The sequence below is a fragment of the Lagopus leucura genome, unplaced genomic scaffold (assembly GCF_019238085.1).
Source record: "Lagopus leucura isolate 7727_CA_CO unplaced genomic scaffold, USGS_WTPT01 Super-Scaffold_73, whole genome shotgun sequence".
NCBI classification, from domain to species: Eukaryota; Metazoa; Chordata; class Aves; order Galliformes; family Phasianidae; genus Lagopus; species Lagopus leucura.
Genome location: NW_024962252.1, coordinates 79586750 through 79608706, shown reverse-complemented (window position 1 = coordinate 79608706; position 21957 = coordinate 79586750). Strand labels below are relative to the sequence as shown.

Here is a 21957-nt window from a genome sequence, read left to right as displayed (position 1 = left end):
AGCAGCTCATTCGTTATCACATTACTGTCTAGTCTTTGAATAATCATTTTCTTCTGCTATTGACTCATGAGCTGTTAAAGGAGCTAATTTGTTGAGGCTCTGCTGACTTTAAGGAGCTATGTGAATCCTAATCAACCTAAAATTTTTAATTTAATTACAATTACTTAATTTTCTTGAATTACTTGAATTGCCTCAGTCATAAAATGGGAAAAGAGAGTGAATATTTTGTGTTCTCAAAACATATTTTCCTAAGCAGCATTTTAATTCTTACTTTTTCATGATCATAATTTTTCACAAATTTATGACATTCATATCTCAAAAAATGCCTTGAAAATCTGACTCAAACTATTTACATAAAATAGGAATGAGATTCCAGTATCAAAAAGTCCTGTAAATATGCTGTAAAGTTAACACATTCATTTTAAAATAACTTAGTCCTCTGTTTTTCATGCTGGTCTGAATGGTCCTTTTTTGCCCCGTAGAAAACTCACAACTCAAAAATTATCTCTTCCTGATTTTGTACTGCTTAAAACTCATTGTTATTTTTGTCCTGCAAAAATGTCAGTGAAGTGGTCATTTGTATGTCTTTCAATTAATTTTTTATTATAATTTCATAATGGCAGTATATTATTCTGTATCTGCGTATGGTTTCTGTGGCAGTTAAGAGTGACCTGAGGAAAATTCTTGTGTCTCTACAGCGTGTTATCATTTTGGTGTGCAAGTAAACAGAATAAAGGCAATTCATGCTCAGTGTGTCAAACAGGTTTTCTGGGATGTGTGACTCAGTGTAAAAAGGATTATGGTTATCCAATTCAACCACCTTAATTATCTTCCATTAATTGCAGTTGCCTATTGAGTGAACAAACATACTCATGTCACAGTCATAGCTGTAGCAGATGGAAGTTTAGAGAAATGGTAAACATATTTTGTGGCATGAATGTATTAGTAGCATAAATGCTGAGGAAAGAAAATGGCTATTGAGAAGTTAAAATGGACTAGTTGACGACAACAGATAGGGTTTCACCTAGGTGTCATGAAGTACATGGACATGCTGAGAAGCAGCTCACCTGTCAACTCACACTAAAGGTGTGTGTGCTACTCACCAGCCCTTTCTTGGGCAGATTTCTCTTAAGGCATCGTTTACCTGAGAAAGGAAATGAACTTCAGTAAACTGAATTGTTACTGTTTCTTTGCAGCATCAATTTATGTATTTGCTGCACTGCTACTTGTTAGTTAAATGCAAACAGGTAACCTTGCTGTTGTTTGGACCAGAGATTTATACAGTGTGGTATGCTGTCTGAAAAAGAAGACACAACTAAATCTGAACCCAAATCCCAGCTCTTGAATGTAGAAATGGGAGCCAAATTCAGTTCGCCAAAGTGTCTGAAAGCAAGCAGAGTGAAAAACTGGCTGTAAGCTCCTGTATGCTGGAAGAGGTAGTTTGATACAGTTTTTCTTCTGCTGCTTTCAGGAACTTATTCTTTTGTCTTAGGACATGGAGAAAGCCCCACTTACTCAAATGAATAAGATTGCAAAGATAAGCTTTCACAGCATGATTACTATTAGCATTCATGCATGCCTCCATTGAATACTGTGCACAAAATACTATCCCAGGTTATAAGTAAAAATTGCATTAAATCTGTATGGCTCTTATTAATTTAAGTAATAGAGAATTGATAGAATTGAATCTTTCTGTGAAGTAGATAGTTGGGTATTAATTAGAAATAGCTGCTCTGTGCTTAATTTTTTTCCGTAAACCTAGTCTATGAATCTGTGATTTTGGGCTCATAGATTTTCACTTCACTGATAAATTTGTGCACCCAAAATTGTTAAGAAGGTCATAATAGTAATATTCAACTACTCTGATCTTGCTCAGAAATTTTTGTGAAGTACTCTGTTGCTCTTTTGCTCTTATTGCAATTTGTCCCTTGCATCCTTTTGTTTGGTGCTTAATGGTTGAGTATGTAGTGGTTGATGCAGAACCAGCAGTATTATAAGAGCAGCTGAGCTGTTATGAGACTTGAAAAACCTGTGAATTAAGTACTACAACCAGTGTATTTTTTTTCTTATTTAGAGTAAAACTATTATGAGACTTCAACACAGTCATGTCAAGGTGATTTATTTTAGTGCTGATATCATTCTTAATCTGATGCACTTCATAACAGATTTAACTTTGTGCTTCCTGACGCACCTGCTTTTGTTTTGATCATTTAGTTTAACTGTCTGGCTTACATATCCAAATCCATATGTCATTTATTTCATGCAATTATGCATCTTTATTAATTATAAAGAAAGATTGTTAGTATTAGTAGTACATGCATTTATATACATATGGATTTTTAAGGTAGGTATTTAATGCATAGACATTTTAAAATTTCTGCATAAGCTATACGTGATTTTAAGATGTATTGAATAAAATGTGAATACTGCAATTTCTTGGAACTACTTCAGTTTGTAACATGTTTTTCAGCTCCCTTGGAAGTCGTTGACTAGTATCATTGAATATTACTACATGTGGAAAACTACTGACAGATATGTGCAGCAGGTAATTTAATGGTTATTTCAGCATGAATAATTCTGACACATTCTTTAAAAAAATAAAATAAAAAAATCTCAGCTTGCTAAAGAATAAAAAAATCATTTGTGTTCTTAAAAAGACACGTGGCAGGAGGCGTATGGTAATATTTTAGGATGCAGAATACTGGTTTTGTTCTGTTCACACGATGTATTGCCAAATCCTAGAATGCCTACTACATAGCTGTGAAGTGCTTTTTAAGCCGTGTGGATTGTATGCTCATTTGTAGCAGTATGATTTCTGCATCTTGCTATGGTGTGGAAGAAAGAAATGGGCTAAGGAACAAATGCTGTAGGCTATGAAACTGTGTAAGGAATCAAAGGATAACAAAACAGAGATTGTATTAAATGTGATTCTTAGTGTTTTGAACATTTTGTTGATACTTCATTTTAAAATATTACTTTGGCATGATCAAGATAGAAAAACAAAGTTGAGAACATTCTGCACACAATGAATATGTTCATCCTTCTGAATGAATTTTTGAGTCCTCCTGTAAGAGAGGAATGATAATATAATTTTGGATACCTATGCTGGGTTACTTGAAACAGATATAGGCAAGACTTTAGTGTTAGTGCTTTTTATGTATTATACTATTTACCTATTTACTCCTTGATTTAGATATTCAAAATTTTTAAAATACTTTGCTGTAATTCACAGTTTAACATTTTAGTTTGTAGCTCATTCACTTGTTGTATAATTTACATGAAGTACAGAATGTTGAAAATAAATTTTATGCTCTAATGAATGATGACAGCTGTATTGTTAAGTGGATGTCTGGAGTTGTTCCAGATTTTTTTGTTGCCGTATGTCAGAGGATGATTACTGCAGCTTGCTCTGTGGTTTTGGTTGTTTTTTTCTGTGTGTGTGTGTGTGTGTGTTTTGGGTTGAATTTTTGTTTCTTTGCTTGATTTGGGATATGAAAAGTAAGGGAAAAGGTGTTTGCTTGTTTCTTTTTTTTTTTTTTTTTAGCCACATAATTGAATTTTGAATTATCCCTAGGATCTTTTAGATAATACAAAAAGAAAATGACTTGCTCTGTGTTCAAGAATTTTTTTTTTCAGTTTGTCCCCATTTATTTTTTGCATTATTAAAATTTGTCTTAAAAAGGCGTTGCCAGCAGAGTTTTGCTTTGCTGTTTGTCAACTCCTGAGGAATGGTCATTGGAGGATCTTGGAGAATTAGATAAAAAACGAAAAGGTTTTATTGGGACTCTAAGCTTTGGATTAAGGATAAATTGAACTGAAAACTTTTTGTTAGCTGATTTGAGATTGCTCAGAGCTGATCATGTTTCTTGTAAAATTTTTCTGAAGCATTTGCTCTGGATTGGTTGGCAAAAGATTCTTGAAGCTCCTTTTCTAAATTTTTGCAGGGCTTCATTATTGTTCCTCTGCTACAACTGTAAAGATGTGATGCATTGAGCTTGCATAATAAAGGTGTAACATCCTAACTCAAAACATGGGTGACACCACAGGATTTATTGTTTTAAGCAAGATCTTTTCAAAGTCATGTGTGATTATCAGTAATAAAAACAGTGTAAACCAGATATCTCATTTGTACACTACTGAACATATCTGCAATCCTCCTGATCAGAGATCAGAACTTCATCCTGATGTTGTTTTGGTTGTTGTGGAATGGTAGAAATAATACAGTTCAGGGAAAAAAAAAAAAAAAAAAAAAAAAAAAAAGGTATCTTTAGGGTGCTTTGGGTTTTGTTTTTCGATTTATTTATTTTCCCCTACCAGAACAAGCTGTAATGATTGAAGGCATTTCAGGGAGAAAATATGTTCAGTAAGAAAGTGGCAATTTTGGAGTCATTCTTCTCTAAATACAGTCCTTGAGGTGTGGAATAGCTTTGAGGAATAGGAAAATGTTGATGTACATTCTTACATATTATACGTACATAAAGTATGGACTTTGTGCGGTTTAATATGAAAATTTGCCCTTTAATTGTTTATTTCTTTGCATGAATTGGCTGTGTTGTGTCAGTCATAATGAATGTTTCTTTGTCATAATAACCTCTAAATGTCACTCATACTTTCTAGCTAGGGATGGTGATTTAATGGTGATGGAGATACTGTTGTCACCTTTAGAGCATGTTCCTTTCAAGTAAAGATGAAGGGAAATATTTATATTGAAGCCTTCTATCTCTACTGAACCTGTCTAGTAAAACTAATCCTGGCCTTCAGTAATCATTCTTGGTGACCGCAACATTATATAGCGTCTGAGAAAAGCCAGATGACCCATTTCACTCATTGAAATGTTTTCGTATTATTTTCCTCTTAAAGATCTGATTCATTATTCCAGTGTTTTATTATCCTTATTACCCTTACAAACAAGTAGTTGTCATACTAACACTTCCAGCTTCAACTTTCAGACTTTCCCTTCTCAAATTTCTGTTACCTACGTGTGATTTCTCATGATTTTGGAATCTTTTCAGTTTCTTAGCATTTGCTCTCTGCGTTTCAATAGGCAGAAAGTTCATCTCAAATTGCAACTATTGGTTGATGATTTTGTTTCTGCATCCTTTCTTCTCTCACAGTATATGAACTCATACTGACTGACCAGCTTTAAAGCTGTGATATTTTCTGTTATTTGTAGGGAACAATGTTAATCACCATTTTAGTGCATGAAAATACAGTTTATACCGAAGTAACATTGTGGAATTATTATATAGAAGACAATGTATGATTCGTTTTAGTAAACACACAAGGAAAAGAGTTGTTAAAATTGTATTACTTACCACCACCAGCATTAAAAGTATGATAAAACTCAGTTATGCTGCTGTTATTTCTTCTTGCTCTTTTTTCTTTTGGTAGATGTAATTTATATACACAGTACTTGTTGTTTTTACAGATTTGTTGTCATGTGCTGAAGGATTGTGAGTTTTGCCAGGAAGGGCAGCATGCTGTAATTTCAAACCAATAATAAAATAGAACAGCTCTAATTTTTAATGACTTTCATCTTCTAGATTTTTACACTTTTCCTAGAGTCTTTTGTAGAACTGTGAAATGAAACGCAAATAATTTAAGGTTGGCTTATGTGCAGTTTTATGAGCTTGTGTACTTGAAGATAACAAAGTATTTTCGTGTGTTGATTTTTCATCTAGAAACGTCTGAAAGCGGCTGAAGCAGAAAGTAAATTGAAACAAGTATACATCCCCACCTAGTGAGTATAACAATAAAGTTCTTTTTTGAATTACTTACAGGTGAAAATGTGAAGTGTATCAACACACATGATATTTCCTTCATATTGTCCTAATACTTTTAACATGTATATGCAAGTAGTACATACACACGCTGAAGTGTAATTGGAAAATGTTGTAAATTCTTTGTCCTTATTTCAACCCGTTGGCTTTGACCACCGAACTTTCTGTTCTGGAAAGGCGAAAACTTCTGCAAAAGTTGATCAAGTGCTACACGAACTGCTCACAGGCAAGAAGGATCTTGTCATTTAAAAGCAATTTTTCTGGAGTAGTTGCTTCAGAATCTCTGTAGCTCAACATTTAATATTTGTGTAAATTAATAATTTTAAAATAGAAGCTGTTGTTAATGTAGTTACGTAAAATCAGATACTTACTTTGGTTACGGTTTTATCTTCATATAATCTGTTCTCAAGTTAGAGACAAGATGTTCTGGCTATAAATTAAAGGTAGCACACAACCCCAAATCTTTTGCCTTTGATCAGTTCTTGTTAATGAATTCTGGTTTCCTCTGAGAGGTTTGTATTTTAGTTCTTTAGATTTAAACTCAATTCTAGATTTGCTTTTGTTAATGTGTGGCTTATGGAACCAAGATATAATCTCTATTTCATATTTATAATTTCCTTAAGGTTATGATAAGAAAGGGGGTTATAGATGACATTCTTTACAGGTTTTTGTGGATATATTGAGTTTGTGTGTGAATTTACCCATTAATACCAATGTTTATATAACAGAAGACTAGAATACCAGATAAAATACTTTCAAAATCCATTGTTGCCATTCTGATTGCATGTATAAATTGGATACAACAGAACTTAATTTGCATATTTCATACAGACTTTTTTTTCTCTTAAGCGGATTTAATACAAACAGCAAAACTATTAATTTCAGTCTTTTAATTTCATTTGTGAAAAAGCATTGTGAGTTTTACAGCTCAAGTCATATTTGCAGCATGGATATTTCTTGATATTGTAGACTAGAGGGTTCTGCTGAAAAGTCTTGTATGAGTGTTACATAATTCTCTCAGGGAAGTTGTCAATTTAGAAAAATTGTTAAGGACTAGCTGCGTTGTTTGACATAACCTACCTAACCTGAAATACAGATACTTCCTTTCATTTTGGTTTACTACCATCTTTTGACTTACCATCAAGACAAAATCCATACTCAATTGTTAGAACAGGAATTCTTGAGACACTGGTAACTGCAATCTGAGGCACATGTAGGTAAACATAGTTCTAATGATCTATTTCAAGACAAATTTGTTGTATTTGAAATCTGAGAGGCGTTGATTCTTAGAGCTAAATACCTTTTTGATCTTGTCAGAAGGTACTTCCCGTAAAAGCAAGAATGTCCTCAATAACCAGAGTCCCTTTCAATTCCTGGTTGCTCTGGAAGGTAACTAAGCAAGAGATATTCAAGTAAAAAGAGACTTAACTACCTCTTGATCTTCCTTGTGTCTTTATCTCAGTATGCTTCTCTGAAGTACCTTTTGGAAAGATACTTGATAAAGAGTATTTGGAAATTGGAAAGAGTGTCTTACTGGATATAATACACCATAAGAGGAGTGGTGAAGTTCTTCAGTCCTCTTAGAATGAGTGGTTTAGAACACAACCCATACATAGGTGATCTGTGCCAGGGTTATAGGACTGCAGCATATTGCAGTTAGTAGGAACTTACATGCCTCTCATTTAGATACACAGCAGCAACCTGTCCTCTATTCTGGACAGCCTTGTTGTATTACAGGCACTGTTACTACTTTCATGTGTTACGTATTTCACAGAAAGACCAACCTCAACTTGTAAAGCCTTGCAGAGGGGGACTATGCTGTGTCAGACTTGTTCCAGTGTTTGACACTGAAGCTTGCTTTGTCTTTAGCTTGCTAAGCAGGTTTGACCATTTTACAAAGGTCTGCAAATTTGAGTACTGTAGCAGCTCTTTACACATCAACTCTGTGTTGAAAACACCAGAAAAACATGACAATTACTCTTTTGTTAATTTTTACAGATGTTGTCACCACATGGAATTCCAAAATTAAGTTGTTTACATTTTTATTAGCAGGTTAGAAAATAATTTCTGGAAACTGATTTTTATTTTTATTTTATTTTATTTTTTAGCAATAAACCAAATCCCAATCAAATATCCAGCAACAATGGAAAACCTGCTACGGTCAATGGAGCAATGGGAGCCTCTTACCAGGCACAGGCCTCACTAATAGGGAGGGCTTGTGAAAGCTGCTATAGTAAGTCAAATTTTCATAAATTTTTGAATAATTGAGGAGTTTTGGCTAATCTTAATACACATTAAACAAAATCTATATACTTTTATTTTCATACTATAAGTAAGAGAGAATTTTTGATCCACTGTGCAGCAGAAATAACTTCAGATTAGAACTGCCTTCAATACATCGATGTAATGTTAATACTCAAACCCACTTCATTTTTTTTCTTCAGCAATTTAGTAAGTATGGAACAATCAAGTATTGAGTGGTGTAATGGATGTGATGTTATTCCTTTACCTTCAGGCTTCTAAATCTATATTTACTTTTGCTTGTGCTTTAGATTTGTTTTTAAGGTTTTTTATTGCAGATTTTTTTTCTTTTGTTTTATTTTTGCTTTTAATTTGCTGTTGTTGCTGTGGCAAGATTGAGTAGTTTTGGGTGTTTTTTTTTAATTCTCTAGTGCATTTGCATTTTGTGCATTTGTGATTGCTCCTTCTTGAAATAGCAGCTTCTGATGTAGATCGTATAAGAGAAGATATAATAGAATTCTGAATTGGAAAAGGCTCAAAAAGCCTGGCATATAGAAGTTCTTTACTTTTGTGATGGCTCTCTGTGTCTTAAACAGCAATTACTTAAAAAATATTATTTTAGTTTAAAAAGTCCCAGTTACATACATCTGTTGTTTTTCAAGTTATATTTTTAAAGAGTAGTTTTCTGGTGAAAGTTTGATTACAAAAATAAAAGACTAAATTAATGTTTCCAAATGAGACTGAACACTCACGAGATAAAGATAGGCTCGCATCTGAAAAGCTAGTTGATGTGCTTACCCTTTTCTTAAGAGGATCTTAACTTGTAAGTACTGGCTTCATGTAATTGGGAGGTCACAGAGTAGAAACAGGGATCTTAAACAACGTCTTTAGTAGCAAGCATCCTGATCAGTCAGTTTTCCATGTTAAGTTGAGAAATCATGAAGAGTGAGACTGGAGGGGTTTATTTGTTTGGGGTTGTTTTATTTGATTGGTTTTCTTTTGTGTTTGAAGACCCCTAGAAGAAAATCTCTTTATGCTGATAGAGAGTCCTAAGTTTGAAAATAAATGCAGTAATACTTTTTGGAGTTGACTTTTGAAGTGCTTTTAAACAAGTTGCTATTTTCTCCATATCAAATGGAGTAAATATTTTTCGTGGTAATGCTTTTGGGAAGTGCCATGCATTGCAGTATTTGGATATACTGTTCTGAATGTAGCATGCAATTTAGTTGTGGTGTTCTCTCATCCTTAGCTTCACAATCTCACCAGTGGTACTCTTGGGGTCCTCCTAATATGCAGTGTAGACTGTGTGCTTCTTGTTGGATTTACTGGAAGAAATATGGTGGCCTGAAAATGCCCACACAGACAGATGAAGATAAACTCTCTTCCAACCAACCTGCAGAGGTAGGATTGTGTAAATAAGCCTCCCTGAAGTGAAGTGTGATGCCTTCACAACACTATTGCGGTTTGAATAATTAATGGCATGCATTTTATATATGTGTTCAACCATGATGTTACAAAACTTCTCTTACTCTTTTTAATCCTTTTCCTGTCTTTTGTATTGCTAAACATTGTGCTAGTCCAGACTTGTCTTTATTTGACCAAGTCTTGGAAAGGTAGACTAATATTCACTTCATGCACTTTTGTTGGAGAAATGTCAACTTGTCAAGAAATTTGTATATGAACTGTAAAACATTAATTTCATCTAGAATGGTATTAATGTATGTCAGTTCACAGCAGAGCTCTCCAGTGTGTTGCATAGCTTCATATATGTAGCCCCAGTTTTTCGAATAGCGCTTACACATATTAGTTTATTAACATTATGAATTTATTCAGCTTTTGGATTATTATTATTATTTTTTAATTAATTATGAGGAAAATATCTTTTGTTCATTTTCTTCATTTGTTTGGTGGAAGAAGGCTGCTCGGTCTTTCAACTTGACGTGACAGGATCAAATAACATTAGATAATTCTTTTGTTAAACATAATCATTTTTAGTACCACCTGTCACTAGTAGGGAACATTCAGATTGTGCAATTCAAGTTTGTGTTATTATTTTTTGTTTTATTTCTGTAGGAATCCCATGTTAGAACTCATATGTCCCGGCAGGCCACACAAGGAACTCCAGTTCGTAACACTGGAAGTCCAAAGTCAGCTGTGAAAACACGCCAAGCTTTCTTTCTTCACACAACGTGCTGGACAAAACTTGCCCGTCAGGTCTGCAAAAATACCCTTCGGCTGCGGCAGGCAGCAAGACGTCCCTTTGTTCCTATTAACTGTGCTGCCATTAAGGCAGAATGTAAGATGTTTTTTTAATTCTTAGTTCTGTGTGCTGTGCTTCCCACCCGTTTTTGTCTTTTAATTTTATTTTCTTTTTCAATAAACATCTCTTGTCTATATGCTTTTGCTTTTCATTTTTTCATTTGTCTAGCACATCACCAACACATTCCTAAAGTCTGGCTGCCTTGAAGAGTTTTCAGACTATTTCAAAAATAGAATGTTTTGGATGGTGCTGGAAGGATCGGGGATGAGGTGGGGGCTGGAAAAGGTGGGGGGCATTTCAAGTAAATTAACAGGAACATAGCCATTGCCTAATTTGCTTACAAAAAATGTCATTTAAAAAAAATCTTGTGGAGGATCCATGTTGTGACAGAAATCATGCTTCCAACTAGATAATGTGAAAGAAGTTTGCATTTATATTGTTGTTTATTCTTCTACTAAGTAGAAAGTATAGAGCTGTACTTAATTTAGTTTTTCTCAGTGGAATTGGCCAAAGAATAAGTAGCATTGCTGTGGATGCGTAAGAATTTAGATGTGGTGTGTAATGCAACAGTTTATCATGTGATCAAGTGGGTAATGATAGCCAAGTTTATCATTTTACCATAGTTGCATTGTTTTTTGTCCATTTTATTTTAAAATTTAGTTTTAAATAAAATACAGTGTGATGCCTTTTGTTTTTGTAGTCAAAACAAAGAAATGATTGAGTAATCATATGACAAATGGTTTTGGGTTGCTGTTGATAGCATCAGGAAGTTACTCTATGTTCATGTGTTTTGATTCTGTTCCACAGTCCTATGAAGTCACTCACTATTTCAGTAGGTTTTGTATCTGTACTAAGAGTGTAGTTTTACTGCTCACACCGCCTGGTTCTATTTTGGTCTTCATCAGTACAGTTCTCCAATGAGGCACTTGATATTCCAAAACAAGCTGTGCTGGCATGCTACCAAATGTAGTACAATTGAAGAGAGCTATTTAGAATATAAGACATTGGTTTTAAAACCATGTTCACTAGATTAGTGCTAAATGTTTTCCCAGGATGCCAATGATATCAGTGTTAATTATAAGAAATAATGAGAGGCTTAAAATCTGGTTTTGAGTATTTTTCCCTAATGTACTTTAACACCAACTGTTTCTCACATACAAACTCTTCACCTGCTTCTGCCGACTTCCAGAACTTGATGAGTATTTCTACTCATTGTCCTCATTTGTTTACTTGTCCTATTGTACAGCTTTGAAAGAAGAAAGAAAACAGCCAAGTCAAGAACAGCTTTCATATTTAAGGAAACTGTATGCCCATTGTGTCAATAAAATGGGCTATACATTCATGGGACAATTATTTCCAAGGCTGGACTGTGCTTATATCTTTAATCCTTAATACAAAATAACCGTTATTTTCTGAGAGGAAACGATTGTACCTTTTAACTTACCTTTTAACTTAATTGGCACTGTTTTTTACTAAATCATGGAGGAGAATTATTTTTAGAACTAGGTTCATAGAACAGAATCATAAAATTGCTCAGGATGGAAAAGACCTTAAAGATCGAGTCCAACCACGACCTAACCATACTATCCTAACTAACAACTCTCTGCTAAATCACGTTCCCGAGCACCACATCTATATGGTTTTTAAACACATCCAGGGATGGTGACTCAAACACCTCCCTGGGGAGCCTATTTCAGTGCTTAACAACCCTTTCTGCAAAGTTTTTCCTAATATCCAACCTAAACTTACCCTGGAGCAACTTCAGGCCATTTCCTGTCACTGGTGAGAAGAGACCAACCCCGCTCTTGCTGTACTCACCTTTCAGGTATTGGAAGAGAGCAATAAGGTCTCCCCTCAGCTTCATTTTCCCCATACTGAACATCCCCAGTTCCTTCAGTCTCTCATAGGCATATTCTCCAAGCCCTTCTTAAGCCTTGTTGCCCTTCTTTGGACCTACTCCAGCACCTCAATGTCCTTTCTGCACAGAGGTGCCCAAAACTGAACACAGTACTTGAGATGAGGCCTCACCAGTACCAAGTACAGGGGCAAACTTGTTCACTTGAACTTTAAACTTTTATCTATTTCTTCATACTGCAGATGAACTTTTTGTTCAAGAAGTTGGAGGGAGGAGGTTTCATCCAAGCATTAATCATCATAGTAGAACAAATGTTATAGTCACTTCTCAACTTTTAAAACAAAGGAGGTAAAAAGCTGAGCTTTTCAGCATGAAGGAGTCATTCTTGTACCAGACTAATGATGTCGTGACTGCTTCATCTTTGTTCCTTTAAGTGAATAAGTGCCACATCAGATTAACATCAGGAACAATTTTGTTTGTTTCTGTAGCTTCTATCTTTTATTATTCATTTTACATGAAGTAATTGGACCTTGCTATTTCATCTTTGTGAATGCTGCTGCTTCTGGTTTAGATCTGACAGAGACTGGAAGGAAAAAGCAATAAGTCAGTTGTTGATGTTTTTTAAGTACAACATTCAAGTTAATATATATAGTCCTGCTAACCAAATTATGTCTCATGAAATGAAGTTAATATTTGTGTGTAAATGCACATATATATATTTTCTGTTATTTGCCATCTTTCTATAGAATTTTACAGTGTTCTTACCTGCTTATGATTTTTGTCATATTCTTACTCCAGTAAAGCCCCTTAAGGAAACTGTTAAGTAATGGACTGTTCTAGTTTTGTTCATGTACTTACATTGGTGACCTGTGTTCAGTGCATTATATAGATTTTAATGTTATATCTAAATAGACTTTTTTTCCTCTGAATGCCTTGAATCTTTGAATGATAGCCTGATATTAATCATCTTAAATGAGGTACTTAATTAGCAGTAATTATTTCATATGTTGAATACCACTGAGCAGTTACAATGTTGAATGAATGCTGCTGTTGTTGTTGTTGCAACACTTACAGTCATGCTTTGAAGATAACCTTGCTAAAATAGGTTACAATTTAGCATGAGATGGTTAGAATTTGTTTTCCATATCGGTACATTGAAACTTGAATCTGATTTTTTTTTTTTTTAAAGATTCTTTAAGAATTACATAATTCTCTGTGTGTAGAACAAGTGCTGGGAGTTATAACTGCATTTCACAGCTATATTGCAATAGGCACCATGCCAAAATCTTAAAATCGAAATAAAAGAAGGCAGGGCACTCTAACCCCAGCAGCGTATCCACTTTTATGCCTTCTTAGTCTTAGGCAAATTGTTCAAGTGCTGGGTTGTTGATGGTCTCTGGAGGTCCCTTCCAACCCCTACAATTCTGTGATTCTGTGAAATTAATTACCTGTTATGAGAAAGGAAGTCTGAACAAGCCAGTCATAAAGTGGATTTCTAGCTTTCATTTTCTAGCTTTTACTAGACTTCTCATAAAGTAAATTGTTTTTTGCATTCCGCTTAAATTTATCTGCTGACACTGCTTTTGTCTTGGAGGAGCATGGAAGCTTTTATAGTGCTAAAACAAGCAGACAAATGAAAACTCCACAGATTTCACAGCATTTGTTTGATTCCTGTAATTCTACCCACATCATCGTTCTTAGCCCATTACATGTGCTAGCAGAGAACAAGGCTCTGTTTTGTGTTCTTCATTCCTTTGGTTAGCTTAAAGAATTAGATTTTTCTCATTAGGGAACCATGTAGCATGACCCCAGATCTGATGCCAGCAGGAGAAATGGAGAAGATACATTCACATCTCAGTTTAATCTAGGATGGTCACCAGAAGGTTGAGAGATCATGGCGTCTCTTGCTAGGAGTTCAATCCATCATGGAAATCGCAAACTTTGTTCTGTCTAGAGATAATAGACTATAAACTTGTCTGGTGGATTTTTAGGAATAATTAGAATTTGTGAACTGTTTCAGTAAGGAAACTTTCATGCTTTGAATCAGGCAAAATATTCAACCTTTTTATTAGTTTACAAGTTTTCAGAAAGTTGAGCAAAATAATTCTGTCAATGGATTTTATTAAAGGAATCTGTAGTAGGTTTTCTTCTCCGCAATCAGATCAGCTGGAGATAGATCCAATCTTGCAAGTTGTTGATGCCTGACAGTGTGAACTGTCGTGTGAACTTCACTGCCTCAATGTAAATTTTAATTTCATTGGTTGTTTCTTGTTTGCTTGTTTGCTGCCCTCACGTACAGTTTTATTGATACAATTATCTATAATAATCACAGTAATTTATATTTGGGTAGTTACGCTGTCTATACAGGTGACAAAATGTTATCAGTGAATAGTCTATGATCAAAATATACGCCTTTAAGTCTGCAGATTTAATAACAGACATTTGGTACGTGATGCTGTGTCTTACAATACTGTTTGTTAAAGACAAGTGAAAATTAAGTAGTGTATGCAAAGCTGTTGTTACTGACTTGTCTTTCTAAGCATACAGTCTGTGTACTGGCAAAACACTATCCAATCTTCTTAAGCAAATAACATTTACAAGCATTTACCAATCAGAAATCATTTCTTTATCTCCTAGATTTTCATAGCTGCAGAAGATCTTTGGCTGTACATACGATGGAAATGTTTGCTCTACTATAATCTTTAAGTTCTTTTAGCCAGAAAAATGATCAAAAGAATGTGAGACTTTTTCCCAGTGTTACTAAGAGGAAAAAAATTCAGTAAATTGGTAAATTATCTTCAGTAAATTTGTTGGATATTTGTTAGAGTTTTGGCAGAAATGGAATGTCAGAAATAACTCACAAGTGAGAATCTCTAAGCTACAAATCTAATAAGTACAAAAAAATTTAAACCGCTTTCAAATTTAAAAGGACAAGCTCCATTCACTATCATCATCTCCTTAGAATGCCTGATTTCCTTGGTATTCACAACAGTCATCCCTTTTCAAGGCTGAGAAATCAATCTGTTTAAAACCTCATAAAGAATCCATTTCACACTGTGGTTTGTAATGTTGTTCCCTGTAGCTTTTCTATTTGTACTGTATCTTTTTAAAAAGGGTTGTGGTGTCCCACAGTTTCCCATAATTTTAGAGAGTGTTGTATGTTTTCTATTTCACTTACTATTTTGCTCCCGGTTTCAACTGGGACAGAGCTGATTTTTCCCTTCATAATGGCTAGTATGATGTTATGTTTTGGTTTTAGAAGAAAAACAATGCTGATAACATAATAATATTTTAGTTGTTGCTGAGCAGCTCTATACAGAGCCAGGAAGTTTCAGTTTCTCAGCTTCTTGTACTGCCCTGCCAGCAAGGGGACCAGGGGGCACAAGGAGCTGGGAGGGGGCAGAAGCAGGACAGCTGACCTGAACTGACCAAGGAGATATTCCATACCATATAGCATCATGTGGAAAAAACTTGAGAAATGATGGGGAGTTAGCTGGGGGGCAGCTGCTGCTCAGGGACTGGCTGGGCGTCAGTCAGCAGGTGGTGAGCAATTGCTTGTGCATCACTTTTTTTTTTTTGTGCATGTGTTTCTGTGTATGTGTGTGTATATGTATATATATAATTACTATTACATTTTTTCCTCTTTCTTTTCTGTTCTAGCAAATAGTTTTTATCTCAACCAATAAGTTCTACTTTGATTTTTGTGTTTGTGTTATTTTTTTTTTGTGTGTGCCTTTCTGTCAGTTCTTTCCCCCATTCCACTGGGGGTTGAAGGAGGTGAGTGAGCAACCTTGTGGTGCTGAGCTGCCTGCTTGGTTACCCCAAAACACTTACTCTTCTTATAGTAATTTCTAATACAGTAAAAATTTCACCATCGTTTCACCAAGCAACCACTTTCAAGTATTACCCAGCTACTTACAGAAGGTATTTGCACTGACACTGAGAGTGCTGTTCTGCGTGTTAGTTGTTCAGAACTAATTGTTTTATCTGTATATTACAGTCATTCTACTCTATAAGAATTACTTTACATTCAGTGCTTGATCCCACTGATATCATTGGCAATCAGTTTTAGTTTTGATTATGCTCAGTCATTTGTTTTTTGTTTACTTTAACTCCATAATCACATTTTTTCCTACCAATTTAAATGTTGAACAGTACACATCCTTTTGGGATTGCATAGACAATTACTTTTAATCAGGCTCTAATTCCTGACAAAACTTTCTTTTACATCATAGCCACTGAAAAGTTATAGTCTTTTGTGACAGGTTTTGTCAAAAGCTGCTTGAAGTTCCAAGTTGGATGCCAGATCAGTTGGATGTCACATCAGATGTGTGTGAATGTATCAAGATCCTCCAGAGGATCCTGGCAGACCCCTGATACTTGCAGTTGCTGTTTTACAGAATGTGTGTAGGAAGGGGCCTGTGAATGTCTGATCCAACCACCTGCATAAATCTCAGAGCCTTTTGCCAATCTCTGAGGATGGAGACACTACAGCCTCTATGGGATAGTTGCAGGTGGTAATCAAGTCTTCCCTTGACCTTCCTATCTAAAGGCTGGCCAGATCCAGTTCCCTCAGCCTCTCTTTATGTTCTATACTGGTGGCCCACCAGCCTGGTGATTTTCCAGTAGCTGGATTTGCTCCAGTATATCCATCTCTCTTTTGCAGTGGTGATTCCAGAACTCAACAGTGGTTTCACAGCAGCCAGGAAGAGGGGAGGGGTTAGCTCCCTTTCCCTGCTGGCTGCACCCATGCTAGGAAGGCCCAGCATGCAGTTGTCCTTGTTGCAAAGGTGCGTTGCTGAATAATGTGAACACAACAAAAGCATTTTCCATTTTCAAGGTCATTGTTGGCTCTTGGTGTTTGACCTGTATGCCTCTATTAATAGCTCAGCCCTTTTTTCCAGTCTACAAAACTACTTATTAAAGAATGGTATCACATTCACCATGTTTTTATTCTCTTGAATTGAAAGAAGTTTAAGTAATAACTGAACACCACTACTGTACATGCTCAGCAGTTTCTGGCTGGATGAATCTCACTGGTCCCAGAAGCTTGTTGTTATTCATCAATTTGTTTTGAAATATTTCCTGTGGACACTTTTTTATGAAATAGTTGTAATGTACTTATGAGATGTGAGAACTTAAGAGAAATATTTTCTCTTAAGTTTCTCACCAGTGAATACTGATACAGAGAATTAGGTTTTTCTTTTCTTTTTCCTAACAAGTCTTTAATTGTCTTTTGTATTTGCATCACACTTGATCACATCATATTGATACAGGTGCTAGAGCACTTCTTGTTTTTGATATGTCTGAAAAATGCACACCATCAGATAAAATACTCCTTTTTAAATTGTTCTTTTTTTTTTTTTTTTTTTTTTTTTTTTTTTTTTTTCAATGCCTTTTTTTTATTTCTCATTGCTTCCATTCCATCTGGTGTCTATATGGATAGTCATGTTTGATGTTAGGACTTTCTTGTTGTTTTTCACAAGCAGTACATAAAGATCATGAACATTATTACCTTCATCATGGAAGTACCATACTGTGGGTTAAAGTCTGCCATCATTAAACGTGTTTCATTGACAGCAGTGCTTTGGAATATCCACCAAGCACCTTTGGTGAAAATGTTTTGCCTCAAGTGTGGAATTTGTGCTCTTTTTACAGTCTGTATTCTCAACATATTAGCATCTCACTATGATTCAGTGTCTTTTTTTTTTTTTTTTTTTTTTTTTTAGTGAAAACATGTAGATGGAAAAACTTCTTGCTAATTTCTTAGTAGTCAATGCTCTACTATTCCCAAACTATAAAATATTCACTGCGTAGCCTGTACTTATTTTACTAAGAGAGTCAGTGGAGATGCTTCTTTCTACTCTCAATTAAAATAGTTGAAGTGTTATGGAATGTTAAAAATATTCCAGGCACTAGCTCCAGTGCATTTTCTTCACTGAGCACAGCATATGTTGTTACTTACATTAAGAAAAAATAACATTAAAACAAGCTGAGCATTGCCTACTGGGTTTAAAACACCTGTGAACAGACTCATGTACTTCTTTGTCATGTGGTTACATCACCTGCACATTTTTTCACAGATCTGGATAGAGTATGTATAGAGGGCAAATGTTATGTTTTTCCTCAAAGATAAATTGTTCTGTATAGTGTCTTACCCTTTTCATGTAGGTGTAATCACTGTATGTAATGTACTCATTCCCCTGTGCGGGATTGAAACACACGGGAATATTTTAGTAACATGCACTGTGGATGCAAAGTATAATTATAATTACTATAAACTATTTTTAATATCTAGTTCTTGTTAAGCTTGTTAGAAAATGCAGATTTGTGTGCATGTGATATGCATAGAAAACAACGTGTACATGGGTTTGTGTATATGCGAGAAGAAATTCTATGTGAGACAATTCTAGGTCTACAAAATCAAAACGCGAATGTCGTTCTGTATGAAATCTGTGTTCTGGGTGTACTCTCTATGGGGATTATTTATATGATCTTGTAAAACAGATGACCCGTTCTTTCCAAAGAGTTTAAAAAGAAAGCTTATTCCAGTAATCCTGAAACTGACTAATGAAACTTGGTGTCCTGAGGATTTTTGCCTTGGGCTGATAGGTTCTAATCCCGAGGTCTGAACCTCTTCTTTATAATGCTTCTGTATTTGGGGCATGGAGAAGGTCTCTGTTTGTGTATTCTCAGTGCCTTTAAAGGTGTGAAATTGTAGTCATAGCATCAAATTTAGGTAGTTACTGAACTGCTTATTTTCATTTCATTTTCAGGAGTTTACGGTCTTTGAAACCTTTGAGCTCTGGCATGCATACTTGGTTACAAATTGACCAGTTTGCTGAGATGTTATAGTAAAGGTTTTTTTCTGTTTGTGTTTTCTTTTTTGTTTGTTTGTTTAAAATTCATCTCTTCATGATGGTCACAGTGGGATTATGTGAATCACCACACCATGGGAGTAAGACATGACAGAATTCAGGCTTCAGAATTAAAGGCCTCGAAGTTCTGTAATACCCCAATTAGAGCCAGACAAAAATTGTGGAAATCAATAAAGTGAAAAAGTCAATGTAAATTCTTGCTAATAGCCAGATCTGCCTTTATTTTATATTTTTTCATTTGTGTTTCATTTGCCTAATTTACTGTATCCAAAATGACTTTGTAGGCAAAATGGAATTTCTCTTAGATCTTATATTAACATTCAAATAATTTAAAAATCAATTACATAAGTGAAGACATAGCCTACCTTTTATTTATCACTGTTGGCATTGGTGGGGAAAAAAAAAAAAAAAAGAAAGAAAATCAAGCAAAAATTTGTGGTGAAAGTCAGTCAGAAACTGGCTGGTGTGTCCTAATTATATTTGTAATGGTGAAATGTTTAAACTGAGTTTTATTCTTTAAAATTCTCAGATGCAGATCGGCATTATGAAATTGCTGGAAATCCTCTGAAGATCAAAAGTACCAGAAAACCACTGTCATGTATCATTGGGTATTTAGGTGGGTATCTCCTCTAGCATAAAGTAAATCAAATGACTATTTGGTATTTACTGATACTTAGGAATTCTATATGCATAAAATGAGAGATTTTTGCTTTTAATAAAAAGAAAACTATAAAGTGAATAAATTAATAAATATTCTGGTCTGCTACTCATAGCTACTCTGCTACTGCATTCAGTTGGAAAATTTTGTGATTGATCATGGAAAGGCAAAAGGCCTTCTGATACTGGTTTAAAATGGCAGAGTGAAACCTGATGCAGTTTACAATGGGAAATAACAGTCTGGTAGTTTGAAAACGTTAGCACTTAGTGGGGAGATGTTCAGTATTCTGTGTGCTGTTCTGTGCATCTTGAATCGATGTGCAAAATTCCCATTCTCTGATGGAGCAGACTTGAGCCAACCTAAAACACTGGCCTTCTTTTAACTTGACACAAATTGTATTGATACTGATACTGAGCCAAGAGGATGAAATGCTCACGTAAGATAGTGAGGAGGAATTCCAGACATTGTAATTGTTATTTAAAAAAAAAAAAAGGAAATGATCTTCTTTTTAGGGAACTGACAATTAAATATTTACATTATCATCTAAGAGATGAAATACCGAAGAGGCTTTTAATTTATCGTGATATAAATACAGAAATCAATCCATTGATCAGAAGCAGGGGGAGATTCTGCAGAGTATCATCACTGTTCTACGGAATTAGAACTCATTTTAGATATTTCTGCTCAATATTTAAACCAACAGGAGGCTGTTTGTTGTACAACAAAGTAAACAATAATGGTCTTGTGACTTACTGAAGCAGAAATTGGGTATAAATGTGATTATGACTGTTCTTCCAGAACACCAAGTTGAACAAAATCCAAGCTTCAAAAAAACAGGATAGTGAAAAATTAATATCCACTGTCACAGAATTTTGATTCTTCCTCCTTTGGAGTTTAAGGAAAATGATAGTGCTAACTTCCTACATGCATCCCTGCCATGTGTTCTATGTTACTTATGTACAGAAGGGAGGAGAGAAGGGCTGTTTCCTCTTACTGGGAGGAGCTGTGGTTGAGGGAGGGGATGGCTCATCTGGCTGACCCCATCTGTGCAGCCAGAAGGAGAAAGGACAGCATGAGTATTTTAGGAAATGTTGTATGTTTTTAATATTGTTTTGTCTAGGCTAAAAGGGATCATCTTAGTAGCTCTGGGAGCACAGGTCTGTAGATTTAATGGGAGTAAATGGATGGATGATGTTAGATAGCATTATGTGCACTTAGGTGAGGGTTTTGTGCTAAAATATACAAGGTATCTGTAGAATCCACTTAGAATTCACTTGGATAAGAAGTGAAACATCTCAATACAACAGAAGGCAAGCAATGCCTTTTATAGGGATATGAAGCATACTCAACATAGTTCTGAGCATACATCTAAGCTAGCTAAGGATGGCTAGATTATGGCATTTTTTGAGTGGGGAGAGAAAACTGGGAAGTAATAGTGTGTTCCAGTGAGTAAGTAGTGCTTTCATTATTTATTTTAAAATTTAGTGTTAAATGTCACATGGTAACTTACACAGGAGGTAGCTGTTTTGATTTTAAAGTCCCTTCCAGGCCATACCCACAAGCATTTATTGAAATGCTGTTAACTGTGTCTCAACTCTTTTGAGCCCTACTGGTGAGGCAGAGAGGATATCAGTGCTCTGCACAATTCTAGGTCACTGTCTTCCTTTGTCTCTTCTGCTTCAGGGCGACCGGTTCCCCAGGTGGAATAGGTTAAGTATTAAAACTAAGCTCTGTCCTCTAGAGAGCCTGGGGTTAATCCCCTGTAATCTCTTCAGTCTTCACTGTACTTACAAAACAAACCCTCCTAAAGTGAGTCCTTAGATAATTAAATGCCCTATTTTTCCTCTCAGTTATGAGGAAAACCAGTCTAGAGTTTCCAGCAGAGATGCATGCTGAGAAGAGATAGAGAGATCCAACTGCTTAAGCACCTATGGAATTCAGGCTGCTTAGTTAGTTAAGTGGCTCAGCAGGAGACTTCAAATTTTCTTAGCTTGCTTTGTATATGTATAGAGTACCTCAGTGACATTAGTGGAAATGGGAGCTTTTAGAGTTTTTATTGCTATTACTTGGGGCTGCAAGCCAGTCTTATAACAAAGGTTCCTGTAATTGAAAAATATGTAATTGAACTATTGTTTCTCTTCTCATTTCATTTTTATCTTAATTTCAGAAGTGATCATAGAATCTGAATTTGGCCAGTTGGTTATTTGTTCCGTAGCTACTGGGATAATTTGGGTTATTTGCATGTTACATTTAATTCTCTAAGTTAACAGAAGCTGCAAATGGAT

At 35.2% G+C, this 21957-nt stretch overlaps 1 protein-coding gene across 1 annotated transcript in view; it reads left to right on the top strand.

Annotated features, from left to right (window-relative positions):
- MTA3 (metastasis associated 1 family member 3) overlaps positions 1–21957 on the top strand; it is a 122249-nt gene that overhangs the window by 63376 nt on the left and 36916 nt on the right. Inside the window, exons 10-15 of the mRNA XM_042893279.1 lie at positions 2471–2545; positions 5682–5740; positions 7889–8013; positions 9271–9422; positions 10095–10317; positions 19544–19630. Coding sequence (XP_042749213.1) covers positions 2471–2545; positions 5682–5740; positions 7889–8013; positions 9271–9422; positions 10095–10317; positions 19544–19630 — 721 coding nt within the window. The remainder of the gene's footprint in view (positions 1–2470; positions 2546–5681; positions 5741–7888; positions 8014–9270; positions 9423–10094; positions 10318–19543; positions 19631–21957) is intronic.